At 42.0% G+C, this 22,424-nt stretch overlaps 1 protein-coding gene and 1 non-coding gene across 2 annotated transcripts; both read right to left on the bottom strand.

Annotated features, from left to right (window-relative positions):
* Nucleotides 1–115: 115 nt before the first annotated feature.
* LOC106752071 (synaptic vesicle glycoprotein 2B) lies at nucleotides 116–22,220 on the bottom strand. Its single transcript, XM_014633478.1, has 10 exons — nucleotides 22,035–22,220; nucleotides 5,928–6,170; nucleotides 4,830–4,889; nucleotides 4,662–4,745; nucleotides 4,262–4,586; nucleotides 2,739–2,860; nucleotides 2,426–2,664; nucleotides 1,888–2,332; nucleotides 988–1,275; nucleotides 116–621 (listed from the first exon to the last, which is right to left on the bottom strand). Exons 2-10 carry the CDS (start codon nucleotides 5,962–5,964, stop codon nucleotides 566–568), a joined length of 1,656 nt encoding a protein of 551 aa, XP_014488964.1. The 5' UTR covers nucleotides 5,965–6,170; nucleotides 22,035–22,220; the 3' UTR covers nucleotides 116–565.
* Nucleotides 7,757–7,829, bottom strand: Trnar-ucg. Its single transcript has one exon. It is a non-coding gene; the product is annotated as a tRNA-Arg (tRNA).
* Nucleotides 22,221–22,424: the final 204 nt, after the last annotated feature.

The raw sequence follows: 22,424 nt of genomic DNA, 5'->3' as shown, positions 1-22,424 counted from the left end.
CACGTTTATATTTGTAATCAACCGTTACGCACCAAATTATGCCTGATATGACATGATAATGCTCTTACATCGCATTGAATCCCCGATCGAGAGAGGATAGAAATGTATACGTTGCTTATTGAACTTTTGTTTATTGAATACTTATTTATTGAACATAGCGATTAATCACGACCTCACTGCTGTGTCTAAATTCTGTAAATCAATATCGGTACATGTATAAAATTCAACTAAGGCATTTAATTGCGGCACTCCGTATCAAATAATTCGGAAATTATGCGATAACAATTAAGCGCTAAATTCTTCTGGTCTCCTCGTCGCTCGACTAAATTTTCATGCGAGAAAATCCCGCTCTCGGAATATGTATCTCTCCGGTAGGAATTATTACGAATATATATTGAGCGGAGATTCTAATATTCTACTTTGCACGACGCGAATATCCTCTCGTCTTCGAAATTCATTTAGTAATATCGTGTTGATACTCGGGATTGGTCTAGAAAATTCGACGCTTGTACTCGACAAAAATGTGTAGATACGATCGTAGACTGTCGATCGACTTCCGCTAAGGTCAGGAAAGTGGCTCGCGCGTTGTGTTCGGTAAAAATAAACATAGCAAGCCTCCGCCTGTAAAAAATAAACGCACGTTAGAATCCTGTCAAATGAGAAGATTATTAAGACTTCCGTTTTCTCGCCGTCTTGATCAATGACGTGAAAGCAAGAAAATGTATGCCCAAAATTCCTGCAGAATATCTCGAGGATAAGGATATGTCCTTTATAAAATGATACCATGTAATCCGTAAAATTAAAGTGACGAAATTATGAGAGAAGATGGGCTAAGGAAGAAGATTGCTTCCGACGTCATCGAACAAGACGATTGTAGTGTGAGAGAGAAAGAGAGAGAGAGAGAGAGAGAGAGAGAACAGAAAGAAAAAAAAAACTTGCGTAAGGAAGAAAAGCGAAAAAGGATACGAGAGAAAGATATTCGCTTACCAATCAGGAGGGCAGCCACTATGAAAGTCGGTGCCGGACAGTACATGTCCAAAAGCTGCGCTATTACGATATTACCGATTATCCCGCCGAGACGAGCGGCCACCATCGATATGGCGATCCCTGTTGCGCGCAGTTGTGTTGGAAAAACCTCAGTGATGAGACAATCGAGCGCCGCATTGCCGCAGCTTATCGCACCGCTGAAGACCGCCGATACGATCAGATTATGATACTTGTTGTACACAAAGTATAAGCCGACCGAACACAGTCCCGATGAGAACGTGCTGAACACTGCAAAGATACGTACCCGCTGAACATACGCGTGCGACAGACGAAGAAGAAGGATAGGAAAAGGGGAAATTATGTCCGAGCGGCACAAATTGGCATCAGTAAATCTCGTGCAAATGATTAGCACACTGCTGGCATTTGCTTGTGACTTGACAATATATTATGCGGCTTTTAACTTAGACATCTGCTCGCAAGTCCTTCGCTGTACAATCCCACGTTTTGATTTTGCCGGAATTTTACGTTTCGCGAAACGAAACACAAACCTTCAGAAACGTGTATGTCTTATAGTTTTCTCAAAGAAAAAAAAAAAAAAAGAAATCTTAAAAACCACCCACCAAGAAAACGAAACGTTCCAAACAGGAATACTCCCTTGAATATAAATTTCAACGGTCCTGTTTTGTTTCTGCCGTCGTAATCCGCCATCGTACGTCGCCGGCAGATTCTGTTGTAAACTATTTTGTTAATAAACCAGGTCGATAACATTTACAGCAGATACTGTGCAAAATCCGCAGTTATCTGAATATACCACGTAAGACAGAGAGAGAGAGAGAGAGAGAGAGAGAGGGGGGTCTTCATGTATGCTGGCGATACGTCTATTTCGGCTGAAATAAGCACCTAGGAAAAATTTACGCCCGAGGCGATCCATCCCTAAGACAGCGATAATATTGGCGGGTATGGCGGACGCCACTGTGATAAGGGACTCCATGAAAACGGAGGCGCCGATCTTGTCGGAGCAAACGTTTTCGATGCTATGCGAGCCCTTGTTAACGACGTAATCGGTGACCTGGCATATCGAGGCCACCACGCCCGGCTGGTCGCGATGGTACTCGTCGAAACGATTGAACAGTTCCGGGAACCACATCATCAAGCCGTAGTAACCGATGTGGAAGGTGAAATTGATGACGATCGAGATGATCGTAAAGCGGAGAATCGGCGACACGAATAGCTGCCGGCTGTTCTCCACAATGTCGCCCAGCATGGCCTTACATTTGTTCTTCTCCTCGACGTCGACCTTGGTCGGGCTCGACTCTTGAAAGTCATCGATAATCAGTTCTTTCACCTGCGCGACAAATCACAGATATTCGGTAGCGTGCGATCGGCCGCCTCGCTGTATGTAACACATCAGCCGGTTATCGATCGGCGATTGGTTTACCGTGTAAGTGTCGCCCGGTTTGCCGGTGTTGTAGACGTATATCTTGCGAAAGATCTCGAGCGCCTCCTCGTATTTGCCGGAGGACAAGAGATACTTGGGAGATTCTGGTAGAAGCAAGAGCAGCCCGGTCACGACGAAGGACGGGACCGCGCAGATCAGCAGGAAGATTCGCCAGGAGTTGTAGGTGAACGACGAGCTCGTGACACCCATCTCGTTAGGGATGATCAACCATGCCAAGCCTGCCGAGATGCGTGTAATGTAAGAAGGGCGTGTTTTAGGGAAGAGCACCGACGAGAAAGGACGATTTACTCACCGGCGACAAAGAGGTTTCCCAGGGTCCAGAACGCCGCCATGAAGGACAGCATGGAGCCGCGTTTGGACTTCGGCTGGAATTCAGCGAAATACGACCAGATGACCGGTCCGCTACCTCCTAGCCTGGAACGTTACTAAATTATTCAACCCCTTTCGTTGCACGGATAAAGAATTTGCTTGAAATTCACCTGATAATCAACAAACCGGACGCCTCTTGTTCATTATCAGATAAATTCAACCAAACTTTCTTTTCCGCATCGTTCGCGTGTACATGTGCGTGTCATCCGTGTGTACATTTGTAATGAACGCATTCGTGATAACAAATGCGCGACAATTTATTTTATTTATTTATTAACAAAAAAAAATATATATATATATATATTGATTTATTAGTCAATATTTCGTTTACAGAAATGAATGTAAAAGAATAATCTTAACGAGCCCATTGAGATGTTCTAAGATGTTATAAAGACGTATTTGAGATCATAAGACGTCTGAACGACGTCTTTGAAACGTCTTTTAGACATACACGTTGTGTGGGAAGATTATTTTCAGGGCTGATATGACGAGAGGGCACGTAACAAATTGTGTCGGAAGGCACTCGCTGAGTTATGAAATAATTCACTCGAAATAATACTATTGAATTTTAACAATATTATAATGTTATTGCAGGATTACGACAACCCACTACAGATCACAAAATGATGATTCTGAACATAATCAATCTTGTTAGGACATTAAAAAAAATATATCAAAAAGATGAATGTATTATTTTGAGTAACTCTACATTCGAATCGATATTCGTACATTAATCTTTTCCCAACAATATGAACGATTTTCATTTTCAAAATATAAATCAGGTTTTATATCTGAAATTATCTTAGGTTAGACACTTTGTAGCAACAATAAAGCAAACTGTACAGTATAAGAAGATAAATTCAAGATGATCCTAAATATGAGATCTGGCTCTTGTGAGAGTCAGAGAGAAAATCCGAAAGCCGGAGTTGCTGAACGGGAACTCGAGATAGGCGTCTGTTCTTACCACTGAGCTATCCAGGCTCCTATTCCGTATATTCTCTTTCGTCCTCTTATGTGATGTTATTATCTCAATTTTGAAATAAGACAAAGAAATTGTTATTACAAAAGCTTTCGATGACTCAATTTAACATCATAAACTGCTTTTCCCCCGAGAATAAGACATATTTAAACGAAGGAGATGTAATTTCTCAGGTTAAAGAAATTTTAATTCTCGACTCGAAGTTGTCGTTCCTTTCTATTCAATATTCTTTACTCTCGACTCGAGGAAAATGTTTCTCGAATAACGAGAATATTATATTTTTAGTGAAAAACTATATGCAATTTCTTTATGTAAGCAAGCTCTGTCTGTTCAACGCTGTATAATCTTATTTCAACATATTGAGAATACGGATTTTCTCCAAACAAGAAAGTCCTTTTTTCCACGTGCTACATGCGGCCCAATGAAATTCAACGTGAAGAACACGTCGGAGAAGATTGCGTACTTACGCCGCGCCGTTGAGAAAACGGAAGAACATGAAAAGCTCGTAGGTCTGGCTGAAACTAGAGGCGACGATACACAGGGCGTTCATGAAGGAGATGGCGATCAGGACCTTCCGACGACCGACCGCGTCTGCCACAGATCCCCAAGCGTACGCGCCCGCCATCATCCCGATGAAGATGATCGAGTTGAGCCATCCCTTCGCCTGGGTGTTGAGCTTCAGGTCACATTGCGCACTCGGCAGGATGAAGGACATGGAAATTACGTCCATCTCCTCGCTGGTGCTGACGAAACCGCACACCGCGAGCAGGAAGTAATGGAACTTGCCATATTCTACGAAGAACAAAACGCCATGATTGACGCCCGATCGAGGAATTTCGTCGAGGTTCTTCCCCGATCGACACTCACCGCTAAGCTCGATCGCTTTCTCGAAGTCGGCTTTGTCGTACAATCCTTTCTCTGGATCAAGAGTCTTGCCCTTTAATCCGATACCTGAACAGAAGAACAATTACCGGCCGTTAATCGATCGTTTGGTCTACGCGCGAAAATATATCGATTCTCATAACTTCCACCTACGGGCGAGTTCGAGGTCCTTGGAACCGCAACCGTTTAGCCGCTCGTCTTTTACATCACACTCTGCAACGGTAAAATGAGATTCGTACACGGGACCGAAGCGACGACGATCTCTCTCAATTTCTTGGGGGTGAAATCTCACAACGAACGAGCGAAAAGTGGCAGTATTTTCGCTGGAAACAAGAGAGTGAGGATACTGCCGCATGGAAAAAGAAAACTGCAACTGAATAGAGACCAGATGAAAATTCGTTGACAAAAAATGAAAACTCGGCGACAAGAAATGAAGTCTCTATTGACCGTGACCGAGAACATTCGTGTGAATATTTAGCCAAGTTAAAATTCAGTTAAGATAACTGAGACTCGTATTAATAATCGTTACTTGAAACTCGTCTCAGGTGAAGTACTCAGATTTAAATTTAGACTAAGATATGAATTTTTTTAGTTGAATCACATTCACTAATGTGATGTATTGTATGATTCAAGTAAAAAATTCAAATCTAACTCTAAATCTAACCCGAATATCTCACTTGGGACAAATTTCAAGCGACGACTATTAATATAGGCTTGAGAGCAATTGAGTAACAAATGAACCTGCTCAAGTGATGCACCGCGCTTTCTTTCAAATTTGGCACGAATGTAGAGCTACGACAAATATTTTAACCGTATCTTTTATCATTTTTGCCCACGGTTTTACGAGCAGTTAATATCACTTCAGTTTTCACTATCAGCATCAATAAATATCATTATAATGCATAATTCAGTTACACAACAGGTTTGTTTCTTCCACGCGCTCGAAATCGCAAAAATGTATGACTCACTCAAGTTTAGAGTGATTTTGCACGAATGAATATTTCTATCGAATCATTTCAGGATGAATTTGTTCCCGCAGCGATAAGGAAAGAAAAAGACATCAAATTCGCTTTTTTCGTTTGGAATGAAAATCATTCATTCGGTGATTCAAAGTGGAAAATTCATTCGAGTGAAGAATTACTCGAATTCGAGTGACTCGGCTGTCACTCTGCTGTTTCGAGTGAAATTTCATTGCAAAAAATTCCGAGAGATCGTAACTTGCCCGACGAGAATTTTTCAGGCCATACGTACTATAATTGCGCTTTGTTTTGGGTTCACCTTCTACCATTCTACGATGTCGGCGCGTGTAGGTGAAGCAGCCTTGGTTAAAGAAGTCAGATATCGAGCCTGTGCGTTCGGCAAGAAATCTCGTCGAGTATCGGACAGTCGATACAGCTGCTGTCGATCGATAGGTCCGGGCGAAGTCTTTCTGCTGAATTTGCACTGATCTGCTGCTGCTCGTCGGCGGGGCTGGATTCTGCGCTCACTCGTGAACTGAAACAGATGCGATGAAAAAAATCAACGATCTTACAGTTGGAAATCAGAAAAATCAGGAAAATCGTACAAGACAGGCTCTATTGATATATTCAATCAATAATAAACTTCAGATAACGGGGGCCTATGCACAGGTAGTTCAGTGCGATGAAAATGAAAAAATGAAAAAAAAAAAATACAAAATGGAAGAAAAGGAAGAGACGAAGAAAAGTAATAAGAGAGGTAACTTTGATTCGTGCGAAATCGCACCGTTCGTGCGAAATCGCACGGTTGCGGCGCGACCGTCGAAAATCCCTCTTTACCGAAATGCGCTACTACACCGCGCAACGGTCCATCCGTGATAGAGCTCGGAGAAACTCGGACGAAATTATACGAATTCATCTAACAACGAGTTGAGTATGTATGATGCAATGTTTCTAAAGTACTAGTTGTTAGTTCGGCACATTAGTAGGCCGTAGACATGCGCGACTGCTTAAACGTGTAATTCCACTATCAAACTTGCGTGTATTATCGTCGATGCAAGTTTCAATGAGGTAATAATAAGACTGGTAATGACATTATTATTCTTTTCGTTAACCTTTGTGAGTCCAAACCGTGACCCACCGTAGATCCTCGATGTCCCCACAGTGCCATCGGTTATCTTCATTCCTATCGGTTATTTTCAACCCCGACAACGATTGTATCTTCGAATTTATCGTCTCGCGTGTGTGTGAGCACGCGTGCGTGCGTGTAAATTGCGTATTTAGCGCAAAATATCTGATATAACGAGGATATTACACAAAACTACCTCGAGAACGTTTGCACCACACGGTGAGAAAAAAAGAGATAGAGAAAGAGGGAGAAAGAGAGAGAAAGAGAGAAAGGGGTTAAGAGGGAGGGAGGGAGGAAGAGTGAGAAATATAAGTCAAAGTACAAATCCGTGCCGTAAGCTGCATTATTTTGCATAACTTAAACTTCTTGTTCATCATGATCGTACGATATACATTATGAACAACATTCGCGATAATCATCGTCTTCGGAGCGGTTTCGCGGGTGTCCTTGGCGCACGGAAAAAAAAGAAGAGAAACATCGAACGCGTTTTAACTATGTTAATGCGCTGTTTCGCCGATCATTTTAATTATTACTAGTTCCCACAATTCTATTATGAAACGATGTTACAAACGCCGCACATGACGCTTTTTTCTCGTGCGCTAAATCGTAGTACACGCTCGTAGTACACCGCCGTTACTGGCACTGCTGGTCATTGCTTGCGGGCAAAATAATCGTAGTTATTGAACCAAATGTCGTAAACCTCAAGCGAATCATTGTCACGGATGCATAAAGTCAACAATAAAAACATGACTCATGGCAACGTGAAATTAAAACGTTCGCGATTGAATGGAAGATAGACGCAAAATCGGAGGAGGTGGAGAAGATAATATGATTTCGTTCGAGGAGCACGGAATATTTAAAAATCTCGATTAAAGTCAGCAAAATGATACTAAATGACGACGGGTTAATTATCCGTCGTTTTAAACGTTTTAATTTGGAGAAGAGTCATGTTACACGGATGTGCTCGGTATGAAAGAGAAAAAAAAATATGATCTCGACCGTGACAGGACTCGAACCTGCAATCTTCGGATCCGAAGTCCGACGCCTTATCCGTTAGGCCACACGGTCGTTGGAAGGTTGTTTGCTGGAACAGTTTCACCACTCCCGAGGCATATCCACCCTCTGTCGGTATCGATTTCACTCGAATGTTTAATAAAAATTAATACCCGCACTTTTCGACTGACTAAAACATAGCAAGTGTCTATGTATAAGTGGCACACACAAATTATGCAATATACATAGAAAAATATCATTCTACAGCGAAGAAAAGCATTTACTCGGTTTACTTACTTTCTTTTAAGTGAGAGTTATTTTCAACAAACGATATTTTCTTAATAATATGCTACAAATACACTCGTCATAAATTTTGCAAAATCTCATTATAATTCATATTCAAGAAAAAAATGTATCCTTTTTTCAAGAATATTATAAACCTTATTGAAGAAAAGTTAAATTTTTTCGATTAATTTGAATAAGTATAAACCAAAGTTTGTTTTAATTTAATATTCTTGATTGAAGTAATAAAATTATTAGGATTCAAAATATATTTTGAATAAATGTCATGCTTATGATAAATTCATAATATATTTGCGGCTGTATAAACTTATGAAATACTTGAAATAAGTAATATTTGTTTGAATGCAGTACATATTTTTCTGTGTATAGTGTACAACAGGCATAATATAAAAATGAGATGTACATGACGTAGTTTTTAATATTTTATTATTATCTATTTTTTATTATTAGAGGGAAAGGTGGTATATTATAGCTTCCCATTTACATTTTAGATACAATAATTTTGTCAACTATTAGTATTTTAAATAAAAACTATAGCAAACTAAACGATTACATTCGTTAAAGTACTGTTTAAACGATTCTAGACCAAAAATTATGAAATATTTATTACCTAGCAGGTTATTTATAAACATTTTTTTTTCTACGTGATATGAATGCGATTTAATTGCGATTTTGTTATCGCATGATTATTTATTATTATGATTATATATATATATAATATATATATATATTTATCTATATATATTTATATATTATTATAATATATATATATAGTATATATATATAATCATAATAATAAATAATCATGCGATGACAAAATCGCATTTCCAACGAGCGGGAGAGTACTTAAAGAGCTTGACCGGCAGTTTAATATCGCCGATCCTGGTAGCTCAACGATATAATTGGGGGAGGGGGCGTTTCGCGGTTTAATGCCATTCTAGAAAACGACACGACATCCTGTACCAAATACTCCCTAATGAGCGAATATCACGCGCGCCTCTCTCTCTCTCTCTCTCTCTCTCTCTTTCTTTGACCACGACACAGAATCGGTCGCTCTACGATTAAAGTGGACCAATGGCGAATCAGACTTGACCGTCAGGTTCTTCCGGAATAAGCCGTTCGAATATTCACACGAAAGGATAAAAATAAAATAGAAAAACAAACAATCAGCGAGTAATATTCTCTTTGATGATTATAGATAAAAGCGACAAGATAGATAGATATGTACAACTATTATCAAAAATTACAAGAAGAACTATTAGCGACCCGATGTGTGCCGGCACAGTGATCGGGGGTACATAAATCTACATTCGGCCGCGAAAGCATGCATATAGAATAACGTATAATTATGAATAACTGCGTAAATGAAAAAAAAAAGGAAACACACGAAGAGCGTCGGAAACAATCGTCAATTTCGAAGCGTTCGGCTATTTACGAGCAATTTAAATAAATATGGACGAAACACAATTCCGCGGAGTATCACACTTTTACAGCTCGAGTGCTAATTTATTTTTTACGAATTATTTTTAACGAATTGACGCAACAGCGAGGACAAACAAGGATGTTGACGAGTGAGAATATTAAAACGCAGATGGGAAGACCCGTCCGGCGACAAGTCATCCATTCGGGAGATTGTGTCACGTTGAAAAGATGATGCTAATGATACGTGCGAAAGGAGGCGCGAGGTCGAGTCGTTTTTCAGTCGCTCGAATCGGCGCCAGGAGCACCGAAAGGTCAAGCTGGACTTGTAATTAATGTCAATCCGCAGGTGTTATAATTAATCTTATTGGCGATGACGAAGATAGTGAAGAAAAAAAAAAGCGGAGAGAAAGGGGGAAAGAAAAAGGCAGAGCTCCATTTGCAAGCTCGTTAGACGGCAGCGCGAGATAGAAATCGTTGCCTGAATTGAAAATTGGATGCTTTGACGCATCTCCGAATAGTTTGCGTCTACTTAAATGAAAGTTAATGGAAACTTATTTTGACAACGTTGGCATTCATTTAATTGATTAATCTCTTGAACTTTGTAGAAAAAAGAAAATTAGTTTGAACTTACTTGAAATGGACTTTCTCGTTACAAGAAACGAGCTCGGCTCATAAAGATTATAATTTTTGTTTTCTTTAACCAAAACGCGTTTGGTTTGTTTATTTCAGATAGGTTTAACCAAACTTTTGTTTTTTTGCTTCAATTCTACAGATTTCATTTCAATGCTACCTTGAACAACTTATTTTAACGCTAAAACAGTGAAAACGGAGACACTTGACACGTCATTAGAGTCAAAGTAGGAGTAAATTATATTATTCGCGCGAATTAAAATTGCGCGCACGCAAACCTACTTTGTTGCCTTAGCCTCTACTGTGCTGCGGAAATGAAGACTTAACACAGACGGAGAAAAAAATTTGGTTGAATTAACATGACAATAAACGAAGCGCTTTGATTGAGGAATTTCTGGTTGTAAGGACCGAATTCATAAGAACCACAGGGAAAAAAGTCTCACTTCCTGCAACTGCAGCAGGGATCGGATGGGAACTTCTCGGTAACAAGAAACAATAATACCTCTGTTACCGCGAGTAAGAATATTCGTGTGAACGTTCAGCTGTATTAAAACGTGGTAAAGACAACTGAGAGCAATTGGCCGAATAGAAAGCCTCTTACAGGAATTCTTTCGTTTCCACAACCGAATTTTCGCCTGGACTGCAGGTAACGGAAAATTCAGTTGCACCAACGGAATTGTTTGTCGGCGTACAGACACACACGGCCAAAAGAAAGTTTGACAGAATTTATCTCACAATAAATAAGCCCAACGCGTTTAAAATACGCTTGTTTTAAGAAACACCCATTTATTACGCTTATAATTTTAATCAAGTATTGACTAAAGTATCAAGTAGATATAAAATATCCTTATTATAGTGCAATAATTCCGAATCATTTATTATTAATTGCGTTTTCTCCCGAGCAAAGTAAGCAATAACGATATTTCTGGCATTAGAATATCGCCACAATATTGCCGGAATTTTTTCACGGCAGATCGGATGATCCTCCTCTGTATACTAACAAAATCTTTTACGCATCTTAGCATGCTCGTGCTAATCGGACGATATATGTCTATCTGGGGAGTTTGGCTCATCAGGTTAATTCAATCGCGGAACTTTTTGCCCCGCGCGGGGTCAGAATGTCGGCTCGCAGATGAAAACTCGCGTCGGAACGATCGTCACACTCGCTCTCTCGCGTCTGAGACTTACTTGGACACGGCGTATCTCATTCGAGTCCTGCGAGAGCGACGTTCTTCCGCGGAAGATGATGCCTTCCTATCTCGTGACGCTCTAAGTGACGCGCGGCGTTTCCCTCGCACCGCGCTTCTCAGGAGCTTCTCGAAGAAGAATGGGTAAAAGCGCGACCGCGGTAAACAGACCGACCGACCTCCGGCCGGGTGACGTCTTTGTGATCGCGAACACTGCGGAAACGACGGGGGTAGCCGGAGTTCTCGTCAGCGCGAGGACGATCTCCTATACGCTTCACTCGGAAGACTTATCCTACGACCGACATCTGCGGAACATCCCGTCGTTTTCGGCGATGCACCTTCGCGCGGAGTCGATCTTCTCCGAGTTCGGCGGCAGGTGTGATCGAGCAACGCACGGATGCGACAACATGGACGACAACGCGAAGGATGACTACCCTCTCGTCACGGACGGCACGGATCTCGCTTCTCTGGCACGCCCGATCTCAGCCCAACCGCGCGATTCGACATTTAATGACACTCGGACCCGCGGCAGCCGATGCTTGCGGATGAAATGAGTGTCGGCGCGTTGAAAAGAGAGCTGCTACCTACCACCTCCCACTGATATAGACCAATATACTTGGCCGGAGCGGCCACATATTCCACGTATGAGCATGATGGAGGGGCGAGGTGTGCCGATACTTGGCGCAAGGATGGCACAAGGATATCGTGTAGCGAAAAAAAGCCTGCCGAATTTACCGAGCGGAATGTTCACCAAGTGACAATATCCCGTGGATCCGAGGTAGATGACCACCGCCGACCGTTCGATCTGTATGTAGAAATGTTGGGAAATGTACATTGAGAGAAATTATAGTTGTAGGAATCGTGTACGTTCAGCCAATACCAGCGAGGTGTCAATTCGGTAGAGGAGAACGCGGGTCCATTGCGGACCATCCCAATATCTCCGCTATTACGTGGCGAATTCTAGTAATTATTGTACGAAATCATTTGTTTAGTAACCCGTCGTTACGCGACAGAACACAATTGTGTTTTGCCTAATGCGCCAAAACACAATAGTCGACATTTATTATAACGCATTTTTACTTTTGAGCATTTCGAAACGCTTCCGAAAGATACATTTTATTTTAAGTAGAGCGTCTGACGTAAGTTGTATCACTTGTAGTATAATTGTAGTTTAGACCAATGTGAGGAAAAAAGTTATTTGCACAAATTGTTCGACGAATGTAAATCGTCGCATCTGAACTATTGATTATTAACTTTGTTATTGTGCGAAATGTAAATGAGGGACTATAATACCATCTATACTGAAGTGCGGACTTCGCATTACGACAGCAATGTCTGAAATGAGTAAGAGGGGGGTCTCACTAACGTGAAGCCTAAATATTAATAGTTCACAATCGATGGTAAAAACCTGGCAAGAGGAAAACCCGAGCTCTATTCGAGTCCGCCTCCCTCCGGTGTTTTCCACTTCGTGTAACGTTAAAAATCGACATCTGTAGGTACAAACCATATTTCTGACCTTTCTTTACATTTCAGTGCGGTTGTTACATTAACAATTGTACGATAATAATCGTTACTAGGAATCGGTGCAGTATCGGAATTCGATTATTTTTGATACTTTTACAATATCGAAGAATCGGTGCAGCACTGTCTGTGCCGAGCCTTGGCCCATTGCTGTCACTCCAATATTTCACCAGTGTCAAACCGGTATTAGCACTCTCCAGTACTGTTCACTAAAAGAAAATACTGAGTAGCTTTTAAAGTACCTCGCCAACAGTTGTTTCCTGCTCAAGTATTTTACAGGCTCAACTATTTACGTTAGGCACAAAAGTAGTGACAATATGCATGTAAGGTTGTCATCACGGACACTATAGTACTACTATAGTACTTACTAAGAGAAGTGCTTCTCCCGATTATGATTCTGTGACGATTATAGTTGCAAATCTTTTTCTCACAGCTCGGTATTCGATAAAGTATGCGGTCGAACGTGTCCCTTAAGAGGTCAAGCGCGACAAAACATGTCGCGATTGGAGCAAGGACTCCGCCGGGACTGGAGCAAGGATCGTTTCTTGGCGAGACCGAAGGCCGGTATAAAAATACGACGGGTGCCTCGCGCGAGACCGAAGAAGAAGGTGCAGAAACGAGACATTAAGAGGCGACATCGCGCGCGCGATCAATCGACGGAATTATCGTCGTCGGCGCGTTCAACCCTCGATAGGCCCGATACCAAGATCTTCGGAGGCAGTTCCAACCGGTTACATAAACGCCGTAGACTAAATCGCGACGGCGGTTTCAACCGGTTACGGAATTGAAGCATCATGTCTGTGCATCGTCACCCCGACGATCACATGACGCTTCCACGATCCTTCGGCGCTCCGCGACTCTGTTTGCCGGGCCGTTTTAGATCCGGCCGCTAAACGAGAGCGCTTCTCACCCACCGACCGTCGCGACAATCGTATACGACGATCGAATCGCCGACACTCCCGCGAGGAGAGCTGCAAGAACAACGCATACACTGTCAATATTTTCGTTCCGTTCAGCAAATTGCCATCTTATCGCTTATTATCGACTCCGCCAGTTTAACGAACGGCTTCATTCGAAAAGTATGTTCACCGCGTTTTATTATTAGCCGCTGCACCTTGTCCGGACGTATATTCTCCGAAGTCTAATGCAAACCGTACGCGCACGAAGCTTCCCTCCGGGGACTCAAGTGTGTATATGAAACTTGAAAATCTTGCATATATATATAAATATGCATAGGGTATCCCATTTGCTTCCCCCAAAAACTTCTTTATTTTTAACTGTAGAAAAAATGCTTCGTGCGGAAGTTGTAGGGTTTCGAAGGAGACATAATATTGTAACCTTGAATTGTCTTTGAATGACGTTTTTCAAGGTCATTTCAAGATAAACTTTATTTTTTAATGGAATCGTATAGTTTCTTTAAGACAAATCGTTTGTTCATTCTGCGTATAAAAGTACCAGGGTGAGATTATCGAAAAGTAAATATAAAATGTTTACTTTTTTTAACATCACCTTAACATTTTTGTACATAAGAATGACAGGTCGAATTGATCATTGAAAACAAACATAAAGAAACTGTAAAAAAAATGTATTGCATTTTACAAACGCATAATATGCAATGATTAACATCAGTAAGCGATTTATATTATTATGTAAAATAGTATTAAGGTGATGTTATCGAAAAGTTAATATTTTATAAGATATTTCATATTTTGTGCTGAAATATATCAGAGTAAAAAGTATCTCGAAAAGTGTTCACTTGAAAAACGCAACCTAAATTCACGATATTGTGTCCCTTTTGAAATCACATAAATTTTATCTAAAACATTTTTTTCTACAATCAAAAATAACAGTTTTCTAGGAGTAAATTAAAATGGAACACTCTGTATATATATATAGAAAAAAAAATATAAAGATATATAGAAGAAAACTCAATTTCTGTAACCGAATACAGGTAAAGATTCGGTGACAAAGAATAAAAACTCGGCGATAAGAAATCTCTGTTATCGCAACTGAGTATGTTACAAAAATATTGTGACACTTTTTTGATTGAGTTTCACAATGCATCTCGTATGCAATAGGGAAATGTATCTCCTGAGCATTACCGAGAAACAAATTTTACTGTTGAACATGGGATGCGTTTCGAAATTAATAAAAAAAATATTACAAACGTATGTTTTGACTGACTATATATTCGTAGACATTCAGCTATATTAAAATAAATTTCAAATAACTATTACGGCTATTGATACAAGCCTGAAAACAATTAACTGAATAGAAAGCTCTTACAGGCATCTTTCTGTTCCTACAATCGAGTTTTCATCTGGCCCTCAGGCAACGGAAAATTCATACACTAACAGAATCGGTCTTCTGCATGTATATATATGTATATACAATAAAAATGTCCAATCAAAGAGTGAAAAATATTCGGGTGCGCATGATATTGAATTAATGATCTCCTCTGATTAATAATGCAACGTTTCCGCGAATATACCTGTCGAAACCGTAACCGAGTGGACGTATCACAGTCGAACTGGAATTCTCCGCCGATCGTGGAGGCAGCAGAGCGAAAAAAGCGCGATGCAATGAGCGAAAATTCGGCTGAAAGTAACACTTAACCGGCCATGTATCGCCGAAATATCGCCGAAGTATCGCCGAAGCATCGCCGTTCGCGGCGAGAGATATTAAAATGAATATATCGACTTGCCTGTGAGAAGACGAGAGGCGCGCGAGTTACTTACAGAGTGTGAATTGCCAAGCTTGGCGAAGTCGCCCGAATTGGGGAACTACCAATGCGAGGCGTGAAATCAGAAAGCTTATATAGGATGATACTAAGACACATCGAGATCCCCCACCCTGATCGCGACGAAGCACACGGTGGAGCGTTTTTTCACCAGTGCCGCGTGTCGCGTCGGAAACGAGGAAAAAGAGGAGAATGTGTGCTGCGAATCGCGAGGGTGTTTCGAGGTGACACCGAACGACGGAGCGAGCCGTCCACCTGCGCGAAAATATCGTCCTAGCGTATTTGTTTCGCGGTTGAGAAAAGATGCGCGCTCAAAGACAACGAGAGGAGCCGTGGATAACGTTTAGTTCCCGTTTAGTTCCCAACTTGTTTCGTTGGTCCGTTGCGCAATGCCTCTCACACCGCTCTCTGCCGTTTCACGGCGCCTTTATTGCACGCGCGTGCCGTAACACGCAGGTGTCAACGATATCGTCGCGCGATGCGGATATATACGGCGCAGTGATAAATTAACTCTCGGGAGAAATTAAGGTCCACGACTGCGCCGCCGTCGTTGTCGCGCGTCACGAGAGACGAGACGATGGAAACTCGGTGTTGCAATGTGGAAAATTCCCGTAGGAGGATTTCTACCCGGCCGATTGCTCTCTCGAAGCTGCTTTTTCCTAAGAGAGCTCTAACGCACCTCAGCGATCACACGAATGCTCTCCGTTCACAAGATTATTCTTTCCTGCCGTCGAACTTTAGTTTCTAGTTTAGCCGGCCCCTCTTCAGTTGCAGTAACATTTTTCCAGACATTTTTTCCAGATGCAGACAACTCGACTTATCAAATAAAAAGTCACAAAGTTACAAATCACATCGTCGTGGCGACTCGGACCTCTCACACAGATAATAAATTAATACGATCGGGTGGAAATTTCTACAAACTTTAATTGGCCGGAAATTTGAATTCGTACACAGAGAGAAAAAAGAACAATTCTGTTCTGGTGCGACTGAATTTCCCGTTGCCTGCCGACCGAACCAAAACTCGGGACAGAAAGACTTCTGTACAGAAGGCTTCTACTCAGTCAATTGCTCTCATCTTTCTTAACCGAGTTTTTACTTTAAACGCAGCTCAATGTTCACACGAATGTTCCCAGTCGCGGTAACAGAGACATCATTTCTTGCCACTGAGTTTTCATATTTCTTTGTCACCGAGTCTTATTCAGTTGCGGAACCTAGTTTCTTTTTCCGCGAGCGCGCTGTAAAGTCGCGCTGAACACTTCGAGGCTTGCTTTCACCATGGCAGGCACATTCGAATTGCGGCTGCCGAACGAAAGATACCGCCGCGCGCAATAGAAACAGGCTCGACGCTTCGAGTCCCCTGCGAAATTGCACGATCGCTTAGAGGGAAAAAAAGTGCACGCGTCACGACTGATTTATGCGGTCGATTAAAGAGTGCAGAGACGAGCTCTCGGCTGCACGCTCGGATGAAAATATGAAGTCGCTAATTGCGCTGCGACGACATCATTAATCACTTGCTGACCTGAAAAAAAGACACGTGTTGACACGACCGTGCCGAAAGGAAACGCGATAATTGCGCGAGTGTGTTTGCCGTGGATCTTACCGGGGCTTAACGGGCGCCAAACCGGGCGACCCGTATAGCCCCGACGGTAGCCCGGCTACCCGAGTTACCCTCCGTGTGAATCATCAGTTTGTAATTGTAATCGTGCCACGCCGAGATCTCACACCGAGAGAAAATATACGATATTCCGAACTATATAGCGTTGTTGGAAAAGTATAATAAAAGAAGCCAAAAATGTGGTATAAATGTTACTGTAATACAGGCTGTAATTACAACATAGGGGTAGTGTAATCAACGCATGAAGATTTTTTACCGTGAATTGTAATAATTTTAAGAGTAAAGTATAATTATGTAGAATATAGTTACAAAGAATCATATAGCACTTTATATATATATTCTCGTTTTAGATATTTATGACAACCATAAAACAGTTACACGAATGAATGTCATCGTTGTTACGATTATAAATTCAGATTCACTTTGTTATATATTGCATGCCTAAAAGAACTATAAGTGTATAGTCGAGGCTAGAACCGGTTGTAAAATATAGTGAGATTACAATTACTCAAACTATTTTCTTCCTTCGATGCATAGACAGTCGTCTTCGCGACTGATTCTCAAAATAAAACCCACGCCCCTCTCCCCCTCTCTTCCCCCTTCCATTCTGCGGGACGCGTTCACAAATTTATGATCTTCCTGCTCATCCGACACGATCAACCTCGACATGGTCAAATTTGCCTTCCGTTCGGACGATTCTAAACACACGAGATTGGGAATTCGCTAGGTACAAAAAATCCGCGAAATTTCGATAATAAAATGTCGCCTACAATGGGCAGTATATTTAGAAGAAATAAGAAATTAATCAAATCATAGTCGATTATTCTCCTCAGATTCGATTATCGATCGGTCGATTTCTTATTCTTATGAACACACTCCTACTGCTTATTGTAGAGTACGCTTAAGAGATTTGCGAAAACCACGCGGTGAAACGCGATGCGACACAGCGGCACCGCTGACGAGCGGTAAAGTGCGATCACGTTGCACTGTTTACCATTGACGTCGCAGGTGGGACTGATTGATATATGTATATATGTGCGTGTATCGATCGTGTGCGTGAGCAATCACACACGGTTTCTCGCTCACACGTATCACACATGATGCGCTGCTTTGAAACGGTTTCTCAGTAGAGTATCGGATTTTCAACGGCGATATTAAGAACAGCCTTCATAGATTAACCATTTACTGAACAAAAATATACTTTCCTCCAATTTTATTCAACTGATTTGCCTCACTAGCCCATATATGCGCTCGATTTGTCCGCTCGTCGTCCCCCACGCTCTTGTCTCTTCATTGTTTTTCGTCGGAAAATCGCTTGAGTAATTGAAACATCAACTCTTTTCTATTCCTGCTGGTAAACGTGTGTTTTAGAAGAAATTCAAAGCAGAAATTAAAAATAGGACCTCAAGGAACACATATGAAACTTTTGTCCAAACTTAGTTGCGAACATCTTGGCTTCCGTACGCTCGATCGTTTCCCAACTTCACAGACGCGCGGATCGATATGTTCGAAATTCGAAAGAATTCCCGAGATCAAGTTTCCAACTGCCTTAATTTTCCATTTCCGCGACGTTACGCGCCGCCGCGTCCGCGACATCCCGAGCAGAAATTTCACATTGTCGAGAGGGAGGTTCGAATTTGCAACGTAAAGGCGTGTTATTTACAGTGGCGTTATATAATACGACGCGTAATATTGTGCGGGCGTGCATGTGTGCATGCGAATCAACAACGTCTGTCCTTGCCGTCGCTCACGTGCGCGTTGCACAGAGATACACGTATCTTGCAGTTTTGCCACCGCGCGAAATACCCGCGCGATAACGCGATCACTTCATCATAAGACGCTCACGGCGAAGACGAGCGTCGCTTAATTAATTGTCGAGCTCGTTCGCGCGATCGTCCGCGACTCCGCGGGCCGCAGGAGACGTCGTCGCTACCGCGCGTCGTATTGTAGGCGCGATCATTATCTCTATTCCGAAATGAGGATTCCTTCCTTGTTTTTTTTCTTTCGTCTTCCTCCTATTATATACACTTTATCGCAGAACGGAGCTGTAAATAAAATCACGTGCCCAATGTGTCGTATTTCTGTTGGAAATTCCTCGCTCTCTCGCACAGACGGAGCGTGACGTCGTCGCTGTGTATCTTATTCGGTACACACATTTTGCGTTCGCGCTTAGAAAGAAGCCACGACGAAAGAGAGAGAGAGAGAGAGGTAACGCGAGAGTTAGAACTCTTGGAGAGGCCGTTATGAAATGATCTACCATCGGTTTTACCGGCATTCCCGTCTATAACAATGCGCATACATCGGCACGCATTACGCGTACGGTATACGTACGTACGCGCACGCAGGCTCGAATTGTACGTGCATGCATACGTTCTGTACATGTTCGCTGCGCGAATTAAGCGTAGTGACTCATCCAGAATGCTGACGTCATCATCAACGTGCTCGAGGGGCAATCAACCGGCAAGCAATGCAAAAACGTGTAGAGGATCGCGAGAGAGAGAGAGAGAGAGACGAGCCATACAACGAATATATCGATAAGAGTACAGAGTTCGAGAAGTAACAAGGAGATCTTCGCTTCGGATCGCAAGACACAATTGCAGGACAACAATGATGATGATCGGCTCGCTAACTTTAAAGGACTCGCGAAAGAAGGAAAGCTGCGTTCTCTCTCGACGCGTTCGTTCGTTCGCGCAAACACAAAGTTCCTCGTACATATGAGCTTACCTCGATATTTTTGTTTTTTTTATTCACATAAATAAGAAGGCAGTGGACCGTTCCTCTATGAAACAGCCGTTACGAACGTTCGAATTGCCAAAGCGAGCTGCCGCACCTGACGTCGGCGTTCGCGTCGCTAATGCAATTTCAGCCGATCGGTCCGCCCTCTCGGGTAGAACAGAAAATGACACCGAAAAGAAAATGATGGAAGAAGTGAATCTTCACGATCATTTTCGCGTCGTTTTGACTTTATCGCGATGTTCCGTTCTACCTATCAGCGAATCTAGCTGTAATTATTTAAAAGATCATCTTTCGTCTCTCCGTCCGATTGGACGAAGCGAAGACAAGATTTCCGTGTATCGTCGAGTTAAGGAAGCGTACGTTAAAGATTAAAGAGCACAGTCGAGCGGTCGTAAAAGTCGACGTAAACAGCGGGAAATATCTGCGCGGAGAGCCGCGGGAATATTTTACGACCGTCCGTATCTTCCATCGAGATGTCTGCGGTAATCACGAAGAAAACTGATAATGCCGGATGCAAAATATTTCAAGAGCGGCTGCTTCTTGAGACGTACGAAATGGGCCTTCACACGAGCTAAAATTTCCAAGTGGTCGTACACCTTCGTTGAATTTGCTCAATTCTCGTATGCGCGATTGGCTATGCGTAAAATAAGAATCCCTGCGACACCCTGATGCCATTCGACACGAAATTACTAGTCGAGCAACCTCACATGTATCACGTTTTTATCGTGGTGAAAAGTTACTTCATTAACCGAGAGCTCGCTTTTGTCATTCTGCGCTTTGAGGAACACAATCGACCCTTAGAGAGTTTCACAAGGTAGAGCAGAAAATGCGATGACGTAAAAATGACGGCAAAATGATGGAAAAATGATCGAAATAAAATAAGTTTATGTAGCCACTTTCTCGTCATTTTGATATCATTTGATCATTGATGTCAAATGACGTCATCGTCATTTTCTGTTCTATCTAGGTTGTGTTAGGTGTGTGAATTAATTCGATGCTTGCGTTGCCAAAAGTGTAAAAGATTGATTAATTAATGGAAAGTGTGTAAATCCAAACGGCACAAATCTGTAAAGGGCGTATTAAAGACATCTTAAAGATATAAGACATCTAAAAAGAATATAAGACGTCTTTTGGATATCCTTGAGACTTCCTTTAGAAATGTTTGTTATCTGGGATTTTAATTATCGGAATAATCTCCGTTTTATTACCGGTGACCTGATGCTATCTAACAGTGCAGTTTTCGAATTCCATCGCGATAGAAAATATTGAAAATTTATATTAAAAACAACGATATTAAAAATAGCACCATTTGTTCTTTTGGCCACGTGAAATTGAGCATTGCCATGAACCAGGCCTTCTCGTAATCTTTTGATATCATCTTTTACAAGTTATTCCGCGTCTTCATCAAAAGAACAAACCATTTTTGTAGCGTTCAAGTAACATTTTATAGCAGTTGGAATGCAAAGAGAATGCAGTGTATCGAATATGCTCTTTATCGATAGCAAACGCTGTTCACTACTATTTTCTGAAGTTATATCGATCATTCTGCGATGTTGTTTTGCAAACACAGGATGGCAGCTCTTTAAAACCACATTATAGAGCGGAAAAATATTCAGATTTAAAATACTATTAGAGAAATAGGTAAAGCCAGTCATCGAATTAATTTACACATCTATTTTCATCGATTTTTCATACACACACACACACACACACACACACCTTTCGTACTTTCGTCTCATGTGAATAAATACATCGATTGTCGACGGAAACGCAAAATAAGGATATGACATCCCTACGACACCGTTTGATGACATTCGACGCGAAATTACTTGTCGAGTACCCTCGCGTGAAATGTATCGCGTTTTAGTGTAAATTATCCAATCAAACGACAGTTCATCTTTCGAATTCTCATGATGCCTCGATACACACAATTGAAGTTCAGGACTATTGAAATGAAAAAGCGAAATCGGCTTGACGTTTCCTCCGCCGAGGAGAAGTCGCGGCTCAATCAGGTTCCGAGTTCCGGTGAGAATTCGTCTCGAAAATATTCCGTCGAACGCGATCGTCTCGGCATTATCTCGCTACAAAGTGTGCCTCGTCAGCGTGTTCTCTTACAACGAACTCACCTAATCATAATATCTCGAAACAGGACGGTATCGAAGCGGCGAAAGCACAATCGACAGTGCGAGATAAGGAGCGCGACTGAACCCTTTCGCAGCACTCCCTCCGGCGTCCCTTTTACTTTTTACGGTACGATGTCAAACACACGCGACTTGGCGGCGCGTCCATAGAGACATAACTAAATCACTACGGAAGGGTCAGTTCGCGGTGAGTATGTCTGTCAATCTGTTAGCAGGGTTAGTACTGCTGCCATCCCAGGGCCGTCGAAATCGGGTGAACTAAAGTGCACCGCCCAGTGTGATCAAAGTAGTTCTTTTTCCTCTCTCTTCGGGCGAATTTTCTCCGATATTTTCACAAATAACATCGAAGACCGGCATTGCTCGGGAGAACGGCCG

This window comes from Dinoponera quadriceps, unplaced genomic scaffold, assembly GCF_001313825.1.
Source record: "Dinoponera quadriceps isolate SergipeBrazil2010 unplaced genomic scaffold, ASM131382v1 scaffold424, whole genome shotgun sequence".
In the NCBI taxonomy this organism is placed as follows: Eukaryota; Metazoa; Arthropoda; class Insecta; order Hymenoptera; family Formicidae; genus Dinoponera; species Dinoponera quadriceps.
This window is presented reverse-complemented; position numbering and strand designations above follow the sequence as displayed.